We start from the raw sequence: 20,682 nt of genomic DNA, 5'->3' as shown, positions 1-20,682 counted from the left end.
CGCAGGAAATTCTTGGCGGTAGCATTGCTGCTTGCAAAAAGGCGCATTGCGATGAGGTATGAGGTATGAGGTGGGGAAGCAAGAGACCTCCCAGACTTAAAGACTGGATCACGGACATGACCTATTGTAAAACTACGCTGGAGACTTATGCAGAGGACATTCCACAAGCTTCGCGGCCCAGACACTTCTGGGAGCCGCTTGTCCAATACTTACAGGCAGCACTGGAGCCTGAATCACGATCTGACTCATGAAGTAACTAGTCCTCACAATACCATGACTGGTGTACCACACAGGTAATAGATGCTGCGGGAAACAGGGAGTGTCGAGTTGATGGGGAGTGTAGAGACACATGTAAGGCGGTATATCATCTGCTGATTCGGGAATGACAAAAGTGATAACTGATAGGTGTATGATGTAGATTGTAACTCCAAATGATATGTATTACTGAACATTGACGATTGAAATGTCTTGAATGATATGTAACTACTGGTTGGATGGAAAAATAAAATAAAAAAATAAAAACTATTTTTGAACATCATACAAGCTCCATTTCAAATGTATAGCCATGACGTATTTCTGGCGCTGTCTGCTCTGATCAAACTGTATACTGAACAACTGCTTCAAATACTGTATTCACTGTATGCTGAGCGATGTTTAATAAAAATTGTTTTAAAAAAAAGATTAGAGCATGTTGCTCTGATTAAAGTACCAGAGTATTTAGGAACTGCATATTCTTGGAAAACGACACAGATGCACTTTAGAGCTCATAGTATTCCCTCCGAGCATAATACAACTAGCAGTATTATTAAGACCAAAACAAAATTATAGGCAAAAACCACTGAAAAGGCACAAAGCAAGAGACAAGCTTCTTGGTGTCAGAGAGCCAGACATCGATCTCCCAATCAAGATTCCCATCAGGGTCAAATTTTCAATTCGTATTTTTGAGAGTGCCTACAGGATTTTAAATAAAAGGGGTTAATTGTGAGCATAGAACCTGGCTGACTGTAAAACGCTTCTTCTTCAACAAACTTGACATGGTGGATAAATGTATGCCCATGACCTGTAGTCAGCGACATTTTAACCATGAACATTAGCATTGCATAAATGATTCTACCACCTTATAGCTACACTTACTGCTTTCCATAATGCTTTCCACCAGCTGAGAAAAACATTCCATTACTGGTGTGAGATGGGATAACCGCTCAGCTGTAATTTGATTTGATAACAAATCCTTAGGCGGTTTATCAGACTCCAATTTCTCATGAGTTTAGCGAGAGTTTTAAAAATGCTCTCGCCTGACACAAGTTTCCCTGTCCGCGCTGGTGAGGGCAGAAAAACTACTGTGTCCCGGGGATGGGCTCCCCGCGACACTGTATGTGGTCGCCCTCAGGCGATGGGATATCTGGGGCCGTTAATGGCTCCGGGTGGAGATGCCGCATGATCCCACCCCTCTTTTTTAAATAGTAGCGGCTCTGGGGGTTTGGGTCCCCAAGGTCCTTTAAAGGCTCAGCCACTCTCCGGATAAAGAATACAGCGGGCCCGAGGGATGTAGTCCCAGGGGCCTTAAGAGACATGGGGATGCCTCCCTTCCTTCCTTTCAAAATCCTTTGGGAATCTGGGGAATGGGGTCCCCAAGGCTGAAAATGGCCTAGGAAGAGAGACACATGCCCCCCTCACTTTAAAAATACTCTGGACCATGGAGGTTGGGGTCCCGGGGGACAAAAACGGCTTGGAGAGTGGGGGGCATCCCGCCGGGCCCTAGTCCATACCGGGGGAGGTTTTAAAAAAGAATATCAAGCTACTGCGGATCCTCTGTAAATTTGTGGCAAAATCTTTTTTTAAAGATTTTTTTTTAGACTCGGGCTGAGTTCCAAGTTCTACGAAGGATGACACTACTCCTGGTTGAGGTGGTGGCAGCCAATCAGATCTCAGATAGAGATCTGTCAACTCCACGGAGGTTTCACGTACCTGATATACATAGTTTTTTTGCATTATTTGCTCAAAAACTACTAAACGGATTTACACCAAATCACAAACAGCACTCTTTCTGGACGAAGATCTAGCTTTCTGTCAAATTTGGTGTGAATCTGTTCAGCGGGTTGAGCTGAAGCTGTGTCTAAAGTTCCTATGGAAAATGAATGAGGAAAACGTGTTTTGGGATCCCCCTTTTTCTCTACCCCGTTTGCCGGATCACCCTGAAACTTTCAATAAACAAACTAGTTAAAAAGTAGCACTTCTTTGGAACGTTTGGGGGAGATTTGTAAAACGGGGCCAAAGTTATAAGCAATACAAGAAATGTATTTACCATAGTAACACGATCCTAACTATAAATACCCAGCGGCGACTGCCAATGAGTAATATTATATTTAAATATATAGCTACTACTGAGATATTCTCTTAAAAGCAACTCGGGGTTACATTAAATGATTTAATGGAGACCAAGTTTGATCATGAGCACCACAGCAGTACTAAATGACAACCTTGATATGGGAAACAAGTAAGGGAACATTAATTATTTTCTGTAACAATAAACAGGCAGCTTTGCGTTGCACTTATACCTTTGTGACAGGGCAGGAATAAGTGGCAACTTTTGTTACGTTAATTGGGCAAATTCCACTGCTGAATAACAGGTACCGAGTACAAAATTACATCATTCAAGTCCTCTTCGACCTATCTGAAATGATTATACATACATCCACAGTTAGAAAGGTGGATTCTATTTCAGCTTTAATAATTCGCATGACGAAACTAGTTCTTGGTGCAGCTCAACTTGAAGCCCAAGTGTTGTTCTTGCTCGCTGCCCTTTCACTATAATGCACTATAAACTGTCACTTGTTTTTGTCTTTAGAAACAACATACTACTTATTATGGAAACCGCTTTTCGATTACTGCTAAGTGCAATCATGAAGCGGCTTTGCAATTCTCCATGCTGCAGAGCCATTGAGGGGCAATGGACAAACATATATGAGCAGTATAGCACACCTATTCCTAAAATGCACTTTGACTGAGCTTCCCACTCATGCATTCACATATGCATACAGTGACATACAACACTCGGCCTCTCCCACGCCACGCTACTTACCTTCTGGCAGTGGAAATGATCCTATTCAATCATGGAGGCGTTTCACCAGGCATGCGTCAACAGACCTCTACCCACAGGCGACAGCAGCTGCCAGAAGAGGGAGGAGGGAGCAGTGGTGCTAGGCCTCTGCTGCTTCAACCCTGGGGCTGGACTGGAACATAACAGAACTTACCCTGGTCCTCATTCTGAACTTCCACACACAGTGCTTGAGCCAGGCACCTGTTCCTAAACCCAGACTGAAGTAGGCAGATGAGCTACAGCACTGTAGAAGGTCAACGGCAGGAGAAGCAGAGAGCTCCAGACCACCACTCGTACAACGACATGCATGCTCTCCCAGAGCACCAAAACCCAACGCCTTAAATAAGCCAGCGAGGTTTCAGCAAAGGTGATGGTATGGGTGGGAAACAAGAAACAATGGCAAAACTCAGGGGCATGGGGTTTTGCCAGGTCGCACCACAGACTCAAAAGAGCATTGCCCATGACACGGTCCGCCAGTAGGCCTCCCTGACACAAACACACAGCTGGGCAACAAGAAGCAGAGTAGTGTCGTCAGAGGCCACACCCTAGCACATGTTAACGTTTACAGCAAACTGTGTACTGTGAATGACTAGCACGCACTAATGTCTGGCCGGAGCTCAGGACAAGGCAGGCAGCTGCTGTGAGATTTTAAATTCCTCAGGGTGATGATCGGGGCTGCTTCCTAAGCAACCATCAGAAGAGTATCACTCTTGACTGAAAAGTGCAAGTTGCACCCACCAGCAACTACAGACTGAAATTAAGTAAGTGCCTTCACACAGGAGTGGCTACTTGCCACCTCCTCCTATCCACTTTGCAACCTCAGCACTGCTCATCAGTTTGTGGAGGATCCCTTATTAAAATGGTTTTAAACCATTTCAAGATGGCTGCCCATGTATGAATGGGTGCGATCTTGTAATGGTTTGTCCTCCTAATTTAAGAAAAATCATTACAAGATACCCATCTTGCTTTCAAATATGCACAGCGGCCATCTTTGAACAATTTAGGAAACACACTAAGTCCCTTGACAGCCGAAAGAGAAGTTGCCAGTATCATAAATACGAATTTGTGATTTTTAAGACTTTTTATCCACGTATCTATCCCATAAACGTATCCACCCACAGATATCCATTCCTCCATTCCATGTTCATTAACACAATCATAAATTAATCTAAATTTGTGTAGATGTTTTCTACATGTCTTTCTGCGTTGTATGCATGTGTGTGCCTGTGGATATAATTCCCTTTAGCCAGGAGGACTGTATAATTTGAGAGTCTATATAGCTGTTGGTCTCCGAGTCCATGCATGCCTTTATATGAGAATTGCTCTGAACACGTGATTGCATATGCACATACAGCCCTCTTGTCTACCTGTGTGTGAATAAACTGAAGAGCACTTTAGAAGACAGTGGCTTTGGAGAATTAGAAATGGTTGTAACATAAAAGCCTTCACAGCATTAAACTTCCAAAGAGCATTAATTTCTGAAATCACACAGCCTTCGCCTCTAAATTTGAATTTCCCTGGCACAATTTGAGAAATGAGGAAAAATGTCCTAAAGTTTCACATTACATAATTTCACGTAAATTTCGGGAGCACAGGTTTGCACAGAAAATGACTTGGCTGCAAATATTTTCTTCAATAACTACTCATCTCATGAGACGTTTACTATGCAAGATGTGTCCTCTTGTGAAAAAAGTCACCAGACAGTCTGTCAAACCACACTTTGCTTTAAAAACGTAATTTTACATAATTTCACAACATTTAATGAATAAAATATAGCAATTTCGCGAACACCTAGTACCAGTCAGAATTTCGATCTTACATTTTTATAGTAATATGTTTACTATTTACTGAAGAAGTGAGTGTGTGTTAATCTGGATTTAATTGTTGAATATACTCACCAGTGATAGTGTGTATGGAGTTCAGTGGCGCAGTACTCATCATATTAATCCCAAACAAGAGTATCAACGCAATAATTAAGCTGACAAGAAAGTATACTGGCAAAGCAATTGCCCAGTACCTGTAATAAAGAGAAATATTTTAGTGGCAAGGTACAAAAACATCACGTTAAAACAATAAAATAATTATTTCGTCAACTTTCCCTCAATCTGATTTGCAATGTGGGTGATGCAGTAGTCAGAGGTAAAAGTACTTTGTTGCATTAAAATTCTACTATACTCTAAAAGTGCATTTCTGACGGTCATTCAACTTGTAGTCCATTATTCGTAGTGAACACTGTGTCGGTGTCCAACTCCTGCACAGAACCTCCCCGTCTGTCCATACTAGCTACTACCGAACAAAGGCTCTAAGATGATTCATTGATGGTGAACTTTACAAAAAGATTAAGACCAACCTGAAAACAACCCTCCGCTGGACCCTCGTCTACAGACCACCCGGTCCCTGCCCCTCTTTCACCGACGCCATCATCGACCTCATCGCACCCCAGGCCCTCGCATTCACCGACTACAACCTACTCGGAGATCTCAACTTCCACCTGGACAACCAAAACGATCCTAACACCTCCTCCCTCCTTGAGAACATCGCCAAAGTAGTACTTAAACAGCTAGTCATCTCTCACACACACACAGCAGGACACACACTTGGCCACTGGAAACAGCATCTCCTACAGCCACACCACCTAATTCCTCTGGACAGACCACCACTGCATCCACTTCTCATTCTACAGCACCGCACACCAGCACACCCACTGTTTACCCCACAGAAGTTGGAACAGAGATACAGAAGATCAACTCACCACCTTCCTCAATGACACACCACCATTGATATCCTCTGACATCAACACCACAGCACGCAACCTCAATTAATCGCAAACTGAGCCGACACCCTTGCCCCCTCAAGAAAGCCACTGGCTAAAAACACTTCAAGAAAGCAAGCTGGTTCACCCCCGCGCTTCAAGAGTCCAGATGCACCTGTAGACGGCTCGAGAAGACATGGAGGAACGACGAAACCCTGGAAGCCCACGCCGCCTTCAAAGCAGCCACCACCACCTCATCAAAACCACAAAGAAGAAGGCCCTCCGAGACAGAATCAGCAACAACGAACACAATAGCAAACAACTCTTCAGGATTATCAAGGAGTTGGCCAAACCCAACAGCGAGACCACAATTGTCCCACCCTCACAAGACCTCTGCAACAGACTCAGCACCTACTTCTAACACAAGATCAAAACTACCTACGACAACTTCAACACCCAGCACCACCCCACCGCGCCAACCACCACCACATGGCCCTCCTTGCAGCCCATGCCAGAAACCACAGGCTCAACATCATCTACTAAACCGACCCCCACTCCGAACGACTCTGCACAGCTGCTACGCACTCACCACAGACGACACCGTAAAGACCATGAAAAGCATCCACTCCGGAGCACCTTCGGACCCCTGCCTGCACCGCATCTTCTACAGAGCCGCTTCTGCCATCGCACACGAGCTATGCCGAAGCATCAAATGTTCCCTTGAGACCGCCACCTTCAACAATGACTGAAAACATACCAAGATCAACCCCCTTCTGAAGAAAACCTCTGTGGACCAGACAGACCTCAAGAACTTCAGGCCCATCTCCCTTCTACATCATCCAGTCATCGAAAAAGAAAGCAACGCCCAGCTCACCAAATTTATCGAAACCAACCACGTCCTGAAAATCTCCCAATCCGGATTCAAAAGCAATCATAGCACCTAGCAGGAGCAGCTGGTGTTAATGGGCAAAAAGGGGAGTTTCCCTACTAGCTTCGGGACTAGGATCAGGGAGTAGATAAGAGAGACTGTACGCAATGCAGCAGCTTCAAATGAAGTGCTCACTGCTTCGTGTTGATTACAAATTCAGTTTTTTTTCAGGAAGAGATGAGGTTAGAGACCTCCTACGCATGTGCTGGCCGGGGAGAGGACTATTGCTCGCCCTCGAATCACATGCGAGAAGAGTGATGTCAGCCTGAAGGGAGGGGCCAGAGAAAGCTGAAAATGGTTGGTTTTAAATGGGGCGCTTATGCAGTGGCCCAGGCGGTTTTAACAGCGGGCTATTGAAATGAATAGTAAGGGGCAGGGCTGGCCTATCTCAAGACAGAGTAGTGGATGGCAACAATTGGAGCACTCCCTTGCCTTCGCTCCACTTTCAGGCATACTGATTGGATAATGGGAACTGAGGGAATGGGCTGTGGAAGAGTTTAGCTGCACAGCTCTGATTTCAGCATATTCGGCACGCAGCAGGTGGGCTGTATTCCATGTGTCGTTTATTGATTTATTTGTTTTGAAGGTTTAATATAGCGTGAACAAGACCCTTGCGGGTATCAGAGCACTTTACAGGGTATATATCGAATAGAACAAAGGCATATGGTAAACATATAGTTCCATACAAATCAAGCATAGTAAAGTCACAATATCGAAGATACATAGGTAAGTAGTAAATAATATATAGTTCCATATAGATCAAGAATAGAGTCGTATGGATGCAGTTGTTGGCTGTATTTATTGCTCGGGACGGACACTGGCAACGGCTGCAGTCACAGCATAGCACTGCAGATTATTGAGAGGCTGGGGTGTGACAACAGGTAGGTACAATGAGCTGCAATGACTCGCAAGTTGTGTTGCATGCATGTGTGATGAGGGCTTTGCGTCTGATTTCTTCTGATTTCTTGTGAAGTGAAAAATAGACTGAGCAGTTGAACACTTGCCACGAATTAGAGGCTTAGGCCATGTGGGAAAACGCGGCTGTGCTTTGTCTCGTGGTCAACTCCGCCAAAAACCCCGTCTAAGTCTGAACACGACCTCCGAGGGAGGTGAAATGTGAGAGGCAGGGGGACACCTGAGGATTTATAAAAACGAGCCCATAACAGTCTCATTTCTGTACTGTGGCAGTGTGGCAACAGTGAGGGAGGAGCCGGAGTGACAGGGTCAGTGCTGGGTAATGCTCAATGTAGAATGGCCACTTTCCCTCATTTTCTTTTTTTAATCTTTCGTATTCTACAAAAGTTATGTTTCACTGTTCTTTATTTTGGCCGTTCACCTGGAAACCCGTAGTACAATAGCAATATATCTTTAACTTCCCTGTGAGGTGATCCCTTGAATGTTGTACGGCCTGGATTCTTTATATTCAGATGCACGTTGCATCGTTTGTTTAAAAAAAAAAAGTGCATGGACTAAAGTTTTTCTTAAGAGCCCGCTGTGCTTTGAATAGGGCAGTAGAACACTTCAGCACTACCGTGCTTTGAATGGCACAATGCAATAAGTGATACTGGGCTTTGAATGGTAAGTTAGTGCACGCCTGCGTTACTGTGCTTTGAAAAGAAATGAAGGGCTTCCCAGGGCTACAGAGCTTTGCATGAGACAGAAGGGCATTTCTCATTAATGCTTTTGAATTTTCAGTTGGGCAGTTAGGCACTCCAGGACTACTTTGCTTTGAATGGGACAGTAGGGCAATTCTCACCAGTGCAGTTGTACTTTCGGTGGGACAGTAGGGCAACCCAGAGCTACTGCGTTTTGAAGGAGACAGTAGGACACTCCAGGGTTGCTGTATTTGAATTGAACAGTAGAGGGCACCAGTGCAGCTGTGCTTCAAATAGGGCGGAAGGGCACTCCAGGGTTATAATGATTTGAGTAGAACAGTTGAGTTTTCCAGCGCTACTATGATTTGAATCAGAATGTACGGCGCTTTCTCATTAGTGCCACTGTACTTTCAGTGTGGCAGTAGGGCTCTCCATGGCTAATGTGCTTTGAATGGGACAGTTGAGAGCTCTGGTGCTAGTGGACTTTGATTGGGACTCTAGGGTATTCCAGTGCTACTGTGTGTTGAATGGGACAGTATCACACTCAAGCGTCACTGTGCTTTGAATGAGACAGTATGGCACTATTGTGCTTTGAATGGGACAGTAGGGCACATTTTTTTGCAGTTTTATATAACTCAAACTCGATTCGAACAAGAGGTACCACGCATCACTGTGGGAAGTAAAAGGGACATCAGAGTTTCTAAGAACGACATGGGACAGAACATCGAGGGCCAAGAGCTAGCTAATGTGTGTGTGCGAGGTGTCAGAGTAAACAAGCAAATTACATGCTATAAACAGGTTGTCCTTGGGGTGACCTATGTGTTTGCTTACCGTAACCACAGGGTACAAATAACGAGCTGTGTACAGGCTGTGATGTTGCCCGCACTGAGTATGTGTGGTTGCCTACACCAAGTATGTCTATGTGCCTTGCTGCACTAGCACGTGATCCATACAGTGGTGTATTTACACTAATGACATGATAGTAATAGATAAGCTGTGTTTATTCTAACATGGTACAAAAATAATGCTGCGTGTGTTAGTATCGCAATCACATGCAACAAACCCTGCAGTGTTTGCAGTCTGCCTGCCTACGCTAATCAGGTTACAAATAGTGCACTGCTAGCTCGGAACCTTGCTTACCCCAATCACATGATACATATAAGGGAACAATTTTCAGTCTGTGTGGCTGACTTCCTTATGTATTTATATATGTATTGCTGCACTAAGCACATTACACAGATAGTACAGTGTGCAACTGAATGTGTGGCTGCACATCACACACATATTTTACAGCCTTTTAATTTTAGAAACACGAGCACATATGTTCGGAGCAGCGGGCGGCATGACCTTCGTTATAATGAATAGCGAGCTACCTATTTTGTTAAGTGACATCTCTTTATTAATGTAATAACTGCACTTTCACAATTGCTTTTTTTTAACCTTCCTGCTTTCTCAAATTTGTTTGAAAATGCACCATTTGTCCACTCTTTTTTCAAAACTTTTCTCAAGGGGGGGGTTACCCTCCCCCCCCCCAAACATCCTGTAGGTTGTTCAGGCTCGCTCACTACGCTCGCTGCAGTGCAGTACGACAATCATTTTACGCCCCTCCACTTTCAAATGTCACCAGCTGCCACTGGCACCTAGACCTCCCTCCTCGCCGCTACTGACGACATCCGCTCTCACCTCAACCAGGGCAAAACGTGGCCCCTCGTCCTACTGGATCTCTCGGTGGCCTTCGACAGTCTCCCACCACACCCTAGCCCCAAGACTCCATGACGCTGGTATTCAAGACAAGGCCCTCAACTGGATATGCTCCTTCCTCACTGGCAAAACACAGCGGGTTAGACTCCCACCGTGCCTCTCGAAACCAACAGAGATCAGCTGCGGAGGACTTTAGACCTCAGCCCCACCCTCTTCAACATCTACATGGCCCACCTCACAGCCATCGTCAGGAACCACGGGCTCAACATAGTCTCCTATGCCAACGACACCTAGCTGATCCTCTCCCTCACCAAAGAACCCACTGTCGCCAGGAACAACTTCAACGAAGGGATAAAAGCCATTGCTGCCTGGATGAAGAACAGCTGCTTAAAGCTTAACTCGGACAAGACAGAAGTCCTCCTCATGGAAACCTCCCCCTCCGCTTGGAACCACTCCTGGTGGCCCTCTGCTCTAAGAAATTCCCCTACCTCCACAAAGCACGCATGAAACCTCTGTATCGTACTGTACTCCTTGCTCACAATGGACTGCTAGATAAACCCCGTCTCCGAGGCCTGCTTCAGCACACTGTGCCTGCTGCGAAAGACCTTCTGATGGATCCCCACCGAAACCAGGAAGACAGTCACCCATGCCCTCATCAGCAGCAGACTCGACTAAGGCAACTCACTCTATGCCGGCGTCACTCAGAAACTTCTCCAAAGACTCCAGAACGCAGCAGCAAGACTAATCCTCAACATCCCCGGTGCAGCCACATCACTCAACACCTCCGCGACCTCCACTGGCTGCCAGTCGACAGAAGAATATCCTTCAAACTCCTCCACGTATACAAGGCCCTTCACAATGCCGGGCCTGCATACCTGTATCACAGTCTCACATGCCACGTACCCAACAGACACCTCCGCTCCACCCAGCTTTCCCTGGCTACCACCCTATGAATCCGCAAGACCAGAATCAGAGGAATGTCCTTCTCTTACCTCACCTCCAAGACATGAAACACTCTGCCCAGCCACCTCAGGAAATCAGCCTCGCTGATGTAATTCAGGAAAGACCTCAAGACCTGGCTCTTCGGATGAACTCAGCACTTAGTCTGATCTGCTGAACCCCCGCCCCACAGTTCCTTGAGACCCTCACGGGTGAGTAGCCACACTTTAAAAACCCTGATTGATTGATTGATTGATTCTTCAATCTATGTTATTATTTTTGCATTTAATATAGCTCCACTGGTTTTCTCTTCTGAGCTCACACTTTTCGGTTCCGAGTTTTATTAACTTTTATTGAACATGAGGTTCAAGAAAGAGGCTTCTTTGAAAGCTGGTCGATTTCAACAGTGTGGTGTTGTGGAGGTGGGAACTATGTTCTATTTCTAAATCTAACTGGATTTCTCTCTTATCTGAATCTTGAAGATCAAAGTGTGTATCAAGACAAACCAGATTTTCCTCCTCATTTTCAGGGTGGCAGAGGCCCTTCTGCAATGTCTCTGCTCCAACTTTCCCATGTGTCTTTCTCCTTCTTATAAACTAGTGTTGTAAAGCACGCTGACTCTGATCCTCTATATAGACTTGTTATCTTTGATGTGAACATTTACTGTTGTAAAGCACTCTGATACCTTTGGGTCTAGCTAGCACTATATAAAACTCTCAAATAAATACATAAACAGTACCGCCCTTTAGTAATAGCAGGTGTCAAGAGGATGGAACTCTGAGGCATAGGGTAATTCAGTTTACTTGAGATGCAGCCCATTATGGGGTATCTATAGACTGAGCAGATGTGTGTTACCCACCAGAATTTCAGACAATTCCCCGATCATGTGCACCCTAAACGGAGGAGGCACCAGGCTCCAGCAGGCGTGGTTGCTTAATGTCTTTCACCACCCAGACCGACAAAAAACAAGTACCTGTAGCTGATACATGAATATTTAAAGCTTAATATACTTTCCGTCAGCGCAAGACAACAAAGGGATGCATACAAGACTGTGCTAAGGGGCAAGGATCCTAGCATGCATTAGTACTCAATAAAGGTAAACGATGAGGGAGGTACCTGAGCTGAGCGAACTGTGACAACGTCTCTGAGTTTTAAACGCAGGAGGTCATAAAATGACTGCACATTTAGTATTTTACCATTATATGAAGTAAGATACTAGGACTGGAACTCCGAAGACAGAATTTAAAAGCAGGGCAACAAGGTAGGTAAATGGTGGTCTGACTGGCAAGGAGGAACGATGGGCAGGATGTGTAGTTATAGTTTGCTATGTATTTGTATAGCGCAGCATTCATCAATCAATAGCTGGGTTTCTGCCATTCGATATTCGCCGGTAAGGGTTTCCATTCTTGATCCACATTAGTTACAGGTGAGAGGATTCAAGATAAGGGCCCTCATCACAGAGGAGCTCCATAATGAGATAAAACCTGTCACATTCCAAGGTGAGCAGCGTGATGTAGTCTGGGCCTAGGCATTGTGACTGCCTGTGGGGTTCTGGTCTTGCCCTGCCAGCTGTCATTCACCATGTGCAAGTGGGTTCCTGAAAGGTATTTTGCAGCCAAGCAGGTGTGGCATGCTCTTGTAATAACTATGTGTGGCCAGTGCACCATACCATACTGTGGACCTGGGATCAAGTCTTAGGTAGGGATGGACGGAATTTTTCATTCCGCCCATGGAATTAACGGAATTTTGCAACTTTCCTATTCCGCCAATTGCCGCGCTGTGAAGTTTTTTCCTGTGAGGATCCATAAAAGCAAGCGCAAGCGATAATTGACATTCTCTAGTGCCGTTTAGTGACAAAGGCAGTCGTAGTCAGAGGACTGATTCTCGAGAAGATGTGCTTCCGCTTTAGTAGATTTTCTACTCGAGCGGCAGCAAAATCAACGCAAATGGTCACGCGCTCTTGTGCACTGCATGGACACACTGATTTTCCAGCGCTGCTCGCACTACTAAATTGCAGCGTAACATGCATACTTCTGTCAAAGGGGTCAAGAAGAGCTTGAATTTAGTAGTGGACGCAGAGTGTATAAAAGAAGCCAATTATCAATTTTTACCATGGAAACACCAAAGAATTAGATTGAAAAAGCACATCAGAAACATTATTACCGAACTGAACATTCCACAGAATAGGAAAAGAGGTGCTGCAGACAAATATCGGAGGTGAAAGAGGAGTTGTAAGTTTGAGGGGCAGTTGGTATCTACTGATGCACTCATTCCGGGTGGCTCATACTTCTCGATGCAACCGGTAACAGTTCACTGCAGCATTGGGAATTACCAGTGTTAGTGGAATTCTGCAGCGGGCAGGCTTTTCACCCAGACATTTTACTTGCTCAAAGCACAAGAAATGCCCTGTGAAAAAGGCCCGCAGATGAAGAATAACTTTTGGGAATAGATGCCGGATCACTGATTGCCACATGTCATTCCTCAGGGATATGTGCCTAAAAAGGTGCTATCCTAGAAGTATTGTGACCAGGGATATCCCCAATTCCAGCAGCGGGAATACCGCCGCAGTACTTCTATCCTACTAGTAATGGGGCACAAGGAAGGCACTAATACCATTATGGTGTTGCTGTCGGATGGTGACTCTTGTACCGAAGGCTGCGGAAAGTTCCTTCAGCACCTCCTCGGAATATACACCTGGAGGCGGATATCATGCCTGAAGGGATGCCATCTGGGGCCAGAAGGAAAGGATCTTGGACAACACCTACCTAAAGTGCTCAAGCAGAACTATTATGAGATGGGATGTTTGTCATCCTTTTTTCCATTACCAATTCCCTGTCCTTTCATTCTAATTGAGTTAGAGTGGTAATGAACCATTCAAAGAGGGCAAACAAAAGATCCCATAATATCACCTATTGGGGGGTTCTTAATTTACTTTTGCTTGAGTCCATGTGTCTTTTATTGGTTGTATTAAAAGATTGAACACAAGGGAAGGTGGCAGCAGATTTAGCTGAGTTTCAGGAAAGGTACTAGCAAGATTAGGAGAATCAGAAGCAGTTGTCCAAATGGGAAGCGGGGTATTAACGTTAATATTTCTACAGAAAAGAGAGAAATAACTTGATGGAGTGAGGATTCTGATCCATAAACCGGTTCCTGTTGTTGTACGTTCCAGACAGATGTAAAAACCACACAGAGCGTTATGTGAGCTAACGTGAATTATCAAGACTGCTCACTTTCCTCAATCAGATTCCCTGAAAAAAACAGAGGGTCCACGTTTTTCTCATCTCGAGATTTCATAAGTGAATAAATTACTGAAAAATCAAGATTATTTATGAGAAGAGCTGGAGGAACGTGCAGTGTTTTCATAATTATTGGAGCAGGTTACATTTCAAATCGATGGCCATAACATACTTTAAACTTACTTCTGAGGCCAGTACGTTAAGCCTATCGAGTACAACCAGGATTCGGGAACAAATGCCCACATTAAGTAAAGAACTGCCAAAAAACAAGAGAAACATCAGTTACAAAACAGCACTAAAGATTTATATTTAAATATGTAGTCAAATTAACAAACCCAAAAAAGCAAGTGTAGAAACATTTTGAAATAGGAAAAAGTCACAAGAAATTGCTCACAGCAGTTTGGCTGCTCTGGTTTCTTGAGTACCTCTGCATCATAAAACGTATGGCATTTTAGAATTTGATTTGGACTACTTCCCATTATACCCTGCAGCCCCTCTTTACATTCCTTTTAGTGACAGACTCTATTAATCCATCAAAATAGTTGTCACAATGTGTATTAGAAAGATGTACTACAATGTGTATTAGATTTATTGGTGTCACTCCCAACTCCATCCTCACTAGTCAATGTTGGTACTTTCCTCCGCTGTTCCCCCCCTGTTCTCTTACACTGGTATCTTCCGCTTTTTGTCATTTCATCAATAGTACTCTGATAAACACCTACTCTCATCAACCAACAGTAATAAGATAGGACAACTAAATGCGACTAAAGGAGTTACTCATGTACGAGAGCCAATTTGATATCTATTTGTTCTTTTGGAACATAACAGAATACTAAAGCAAATAATAAACAAGCATTGTCAAAGACATAAAGTCTGGGCTTAACACTCTAATGAATGCAGTGTTAACAAGAGGGGAAGTGGCAGGAGCACACAGAGGCCTATAGTTGTAAAGTGGTCCCTCAAGCAGTTGAATGCAAGAGGAGAAGGAAAGATACACCCAAACAGCCCATAGAATCAGGCGAGAGATTAATAATCCACTGGGTTGAGCCAAGACATATGTTCAAGTATGAAGTTAAGGAGACGGACACCAAAGTAGATCCAACATAGTAAGTTTTATTTCAGTCTCTTCACACGACGGGGCTCCCAACCTGCTGCCTTCAGAAACCGCCTCTCCGAGAATGGCCTGACTCAAATGGAACTCAAGGGGTGTTCTAAGTGTGACATGCCAGCCTCGCGCAGCATAACAATATGTGGGCAGAGGGAGAGATTACCATCACAACACATCTTCTTCTCTTACAACAGAACAAGAGAATATAAAAATGAACATTTATGAGAAACAAGGGAAGGTGGGGAAGGAACAAAAGAAGGAAAATGACCATATAACAGCATAAAATTCAATACAATACAATATCCTTAAATTTAAAAAACTGAAAATAAAACAGCATAATATTCAACACAATACAAAATCATTACATTTTTTCGGAAGGCGAGCTTCCCGTAACTGTCTAACCCCTAGAACAAGTTTTTCCAACATACTGTTGATGCTGGACTGAGTTGCCATCAGATGGCTCACCATTACTCTTGGAATATAAAGCAATCCTCCTCAAATTCCACTTCTGCCCATTCTCCAATACGACATGCTACCTATGCACTTCTTGGGCTTTCAAGGGATCAGAAAACTTGTTCATACCTTACTCTCTTCTGCCAAGCTTCACTTTAACAAGATCACCCACTTCAACTTTTCTACAATTGCTAGGATGACCAATAGAAGAATTAGACTTGCAATCTTCATGCATCCACTGGGAGTAAGTTTGGTTTTAGGTATTCTTCCCCTCATTTTTACAAACGGAACTTCATTCATGACACTATGCACATAGTATTATAAGACCAGACCATGTCTTCCACACATCTTTGAATATCACGAGCACCCTGAATAGCTAATTGAATAGTACCTATAACAACTCTATTCATGCGCTCTACCATGTCGTTGCCTTGAGGGTTATATAGTGAGGTAGACATGTGCCTGATTCCATTGCCCAAAAGAAAGCTGCGCATGGCAAAAGAGGTAAGTTGAGTACCATTGTCTGTAACTAAAATACGAGGAAAGCCTTTCTTTAAAAAAATGGACCTCAAGTGTTTGATAACAGTACTGGTGGTGATATTTCTCAAAAATTCAACAATAACCCACCGTGATGAAACATCCACTAAGACCATTGCAAAGCGATTTTCATAGGAAAGAAAATCCATAGGACCAATAAAATCCAAACAAACCTTTTCCCATGGCAAACTAGCTTGACCAGCTGAAATGGAGCCCAGATCTTGTGAGTTAACTTTTAGTCTTTTCTCACTGTCCTTACATAATGCACAATTTTCCACCCAAGGTGACCTTAATGGGCTAAAAGAAAAAAAATCACATTTGATAGCAAGCTCTCTTAAACGAGTGACCATTTGGTCAAGTCTCTTTTTCCTTTTGAGGCAAAGTATAGAATTTATGCTGTTGCATGACAATGTTCACTTGTTTACCAAAGTATTTAGAAAGTCTTTTCTTCGCCTCAATATACGGGTTATCAATAGGTTCACCATCAGCACCAAAGAATTCCGGTAGAAATTTAAAAGCCTGTTGGCCAGCTTTACTCACAGAATTAAGTAGAATCTCTTTTATTCTTGAATCTCGAAATCTAAGACCATCAATGGCCTCAATGTAGTTTTCAAAATTACCAATCCACTCCTCCCATTCAATGGAAGGTGGTGCAATCATTTGGCTAGCAGCCATGACGAAAGAGATAAGGTATGACTTGCAGAACGTGAGGGAAATAAAATGTGCAGATCACTGTAGAATCTGCAAAATGATAGATGCGCAATATTATAAGTATGGTGTGCAAGTCATAGTAGAGTTAATGCGCTTTAAATGGTGTGCATATCACAGTTGAATATGCAAGGTAAAACAAACACTGCGTTATAAGTATGGTGTGCAGATCACCGTAGAATCTGCCAAGGTGTAGGTCACGTAGGATCAATGCGCTTAAATGGTTTGCAGATCACCGTAGAATCTGCAAAGTTACACGTTGTAGCGCACGACGAAATGAAGTTCATCAATAAATGGATACTTTGTATCCTGATGCGGAGATCGGTCGATAAAAGGCTGGAGAAGGCGCAAAATGGCCGCACGCTGCGTGAAATGTGTGAGTGTGAGGACGACTTGGTTGGCAAGTGAGCACTGAATAGCGCGGTTGGGAAACTGAAGGTGGAGCGTTGTGGTTGCTAGGCAACCGTAGAAAACGGAGTTGGGAAATCGTGTGCGAGCACGCTACAACTTCGCAAATTAAAGAAATAAATTAACAGTACCTTCAGGCATGACAAACAGGACAACACGAGCCACCGGTTCCAATCAGGATTCACAGCAGTGTAGTGAAGATCGTTATCTATATATGTACAATGCTAAGTTAGCACAACCGCGTTAGATGTTAGAAAGCCATCTTGCCGCTTTTGCTGCTTTTGCACACGACACTGTAGTCACATGTTAATAAATTGAGAAATGCTTGCTCGACTTTGCTTCACATGAGAACTGTCTGTTGTTCACATCCGAAACAGTGAGCAGCGATCTTGGTCTGTACATAGTGTAAAGAAACAGTCTGGGTCGCTAGATGGTGCATGTTGTTGAGTTCAGGTTGATCCGCCTACTATTTAGCCATAACACGCACGCAGCTGCAAATGCCTGAAAGTCGGGTGCTTTTAATACTGCAGTGTTGCATGTTTTCATTACATTCGGAAGAAGAGCTTTCACAGGAGCAGAGCCTAGCTGATCCTGTGATGTGATCTCACTGAGCTGATCTTTACGGTATGGGGTTCCCCATTCAAGCCTAGAGACCTTTTACTAGTCTAATAATAGTAATATTAGTTTGCTAGCGAAAGGAAGATCCACTGTCATTTTAGTATGATTACTCCTTTCATTTTCTATGGTATTGTAACTATGCTGATGGTTTTGATTTTAATCATTTGTCTGCTTATGTTAGCCAAAGTACTGCATCTTAGGACACGAGGTTTATAAAATAAACTCTTTAAACTTTACCGTGTCTCTGTTTATTCTGTTGTGGACTGATATGAGAATAATTACGAACAGGTATTTCTGATTCCCACCATTCCTGAGAAATACACTAAGTCGCTTGTTCTGGGTTGTCTATACATTAGGACCGCCGAGCTAAACCTCGGATAACGAATGGGACACTGATGCTGGTCGGATAAGGGGTTCTGGGTTCTGAGGTGAGTTTTTGGTACACCACAATCCACTGAGGTCCTGGTTTCCTGTGCATAGTTCTGTGCATAAGCAGAATCCTTGCAACATGGCGCACCTAACGTTTGGTCTATTGATTTGAAACGCCTTAGTAGTGCTTATATTAGTCCACAACACCCTCACTCTGGTTTCCGGTTGACGGGAGTGACGGTTTAACCTACCTGTGTTTCGACTAATAGGTTCCTTCAAGCTTAATCATTAAAAAGGTTATTTTTACTGAACCCCAGTGCTACTGTTGATATCGTTGAAACTCTTTAGTGTGTCCTAATGGCGGTTGACATAGCCGCGCATAGTCGTGCACCTCTACGCCTTCATTTGACGACGTATGGGGTGCCAGATGATGGGATGGCTGTTATTTTTGTGGTGAGTGCTGATGCGTCATACCCGTATGAGTTGTTTTACTCATGGGTGACTTTTCCGGCAGTGGATGACGATGATACATTTCATTCCTATACTCCCACACAGCTGCCTGCGGTCTATACCCCGTTTAGGACACAAGAAATTCCAATCTCTGCCTGGCAGCATACAATTTGGTTTAATGGCACCCTTCCCCATTCGGTTGCACCGGCGAGAATGGGCCCGTTGTCTATTGCAGGGACCACACGGCCGGTGCTGGCCGGTTTTACACCTCATCCCCGTTATCTCACGGTGGCGGTGGCTGAGTTGCGGGTACTACACACAGCCCTGATTACAGTTCATAGGGCTTTAGTGCAGTACGTGTCACGCAACGTGCAGGTGGGGGCACCTGCTGTTGCGGGCCAACCAACAGACCACCACACGGTGGTTATTAGTCCTGTTATGGTTAATTCGGTAGTCGGCAAGCGCCCCCAAAATAAGGATGAATTTCCTTATTGGCTTGCTGAGAAATTTGAACAACTGGAGGCGGTTTTTCCCGCATACCACTCCTGTGGAGAAACACAGGATCCTCCTTACTTTGCCGAAAGACCTGGTCCCGGAAATGGCCGATTGTGACAACTGGGGCAAGGTCTTTGCAGCGACCTATTCGAAGTGCTATGGCACTCCGTCTATGTCTGTGCTACCGTCCGTCATCAAAAAGGTTCAAGAGAATCACGGTGCGGAGGCAGCTATTGAATTGGGAATGAGGCTTGTCGACAGCTTCGATGTGGTATGCTCCATGGTAATGGGCTAACTCAAAGGAGATGCCATGCAGTTCCAAGTTGCGAATATGATGGACCGCGTGGATGACGCCGACAAGCCCAAGGAGTTCGCTAAAATAATTGCGAAGGCATACAGGACCGTGGGTCGTAGTGCCTTGGGTGTTAAACCGACTGTGATCATTCCTGATATAGTACAGCAAACTAAGGTGAGCTCGTCTACTAAAGACGAACGTCCCAATTTTCCTAAACAAAGTTGGAGAGCGAAGAAACAGGGGAAGCAGCAACAGAAACAGGGGTCTCGTCCTGCCTCACCCGTACAGTCGTCTAACGAACGCACATATGATCTGCGCGATCGATCTCGTATTAAGTCACCTGATAGATTTCAGGTTGCTGAACAACGCTCTCCGCGTTCTTCACAGGAAACATCGGCTTCACAATCCGGTGGCGGAGACCGTGGGAAAGGAAGGGGTGCCCAAGGTCGTGAGCAACCCCGCCAGACTGACGGCAAAGGCAAGCAGGACCCCCGTTTCAGAAGAAGAAAGTTGCTGCGCTAACAGCGAGGTATGCCACAGATGGTACGGACGCAGCTTCAGAACCGGACATGGGCACTAACACTGCTCGACAGCGTGGCGGAAGTTACAGTAGTGCGACGAGCACTGCGTCCATATCTGGTGGCGACAGCAACTGATATATTCGTAAATATTGAAACTGCTGACACTCGAGTGGCTCCCCCTGATAGACTATATAATATAGTCCTTTTAATCGAGGGTGACATACAACGTACAATTCAAGGGGTTTTCTGGGATAATCTGACCACTTCCTATGATATTCTATTGGCGGAGGCAGATTGGCCCCCGGCTTTCCTTTTAGAAGCTCCTAGAGGGGAGGAGATGATCCTCCCGTCCTTTGCACACACAGTGCCGAAGGTCCAAGCTAAAAAGTACGCCGAGGAGTGGGCTCAGGTGCTCGCACCTGCGTTGTATCGTAATCAGGTTGGCTGGGATAAATTGTCTCTCAGCCAT

At 44.5% G+C, this 20,682-nt stretch overlaps 1 protein-coding gene across 3 annotated transcripts in view; it reads right to left on the bottom strand.

Moving 5' to 3' along the window:
• The window catches only part of PIGP (phosphatidylinositol glycan anchor biosynthesis class P), a 66,839-nt gene that overhangs the window by 10,794 nt on the left and 35,363 nt on the right, over positions 1–20,682 (bottom strand). For all 3 annotated transcript variants that reach the window (XM_085621280.1, XM_085621279.1, XM_085621281.1), the window contains exons 3-4: positions 14,435–14,507; positions 4,999–5,117 (exon numbers count right to left, since the gene is read on the bottom strand). In XM_085621280.1, coding sequence (XP_085477406.1) covers positions 4,999–5,117; positions 14,435–14,507 — 192 coding nt within the window. The remainder of the gene's footprint in view (positions 1–4,998; positions 5,118–14,434; positions 14,508–20,682) is intronic.

Source organism: Triturus cristatus, chromosome 8 (genome assembly GCF_964204655.1).
Source record: "Triturus cristatus chromosome 8, aTriCri1.1, whole genome shotgun sequence".
Lineage (NCBI taxonomy): Eukaryota > Metazoa > Chordata > Amphibia > Caudata > Salamandridae > Triturus > Triturus cristatus.
This window is presented reverse-complemented; position numbering and strand designations above follow the sequence as displayed.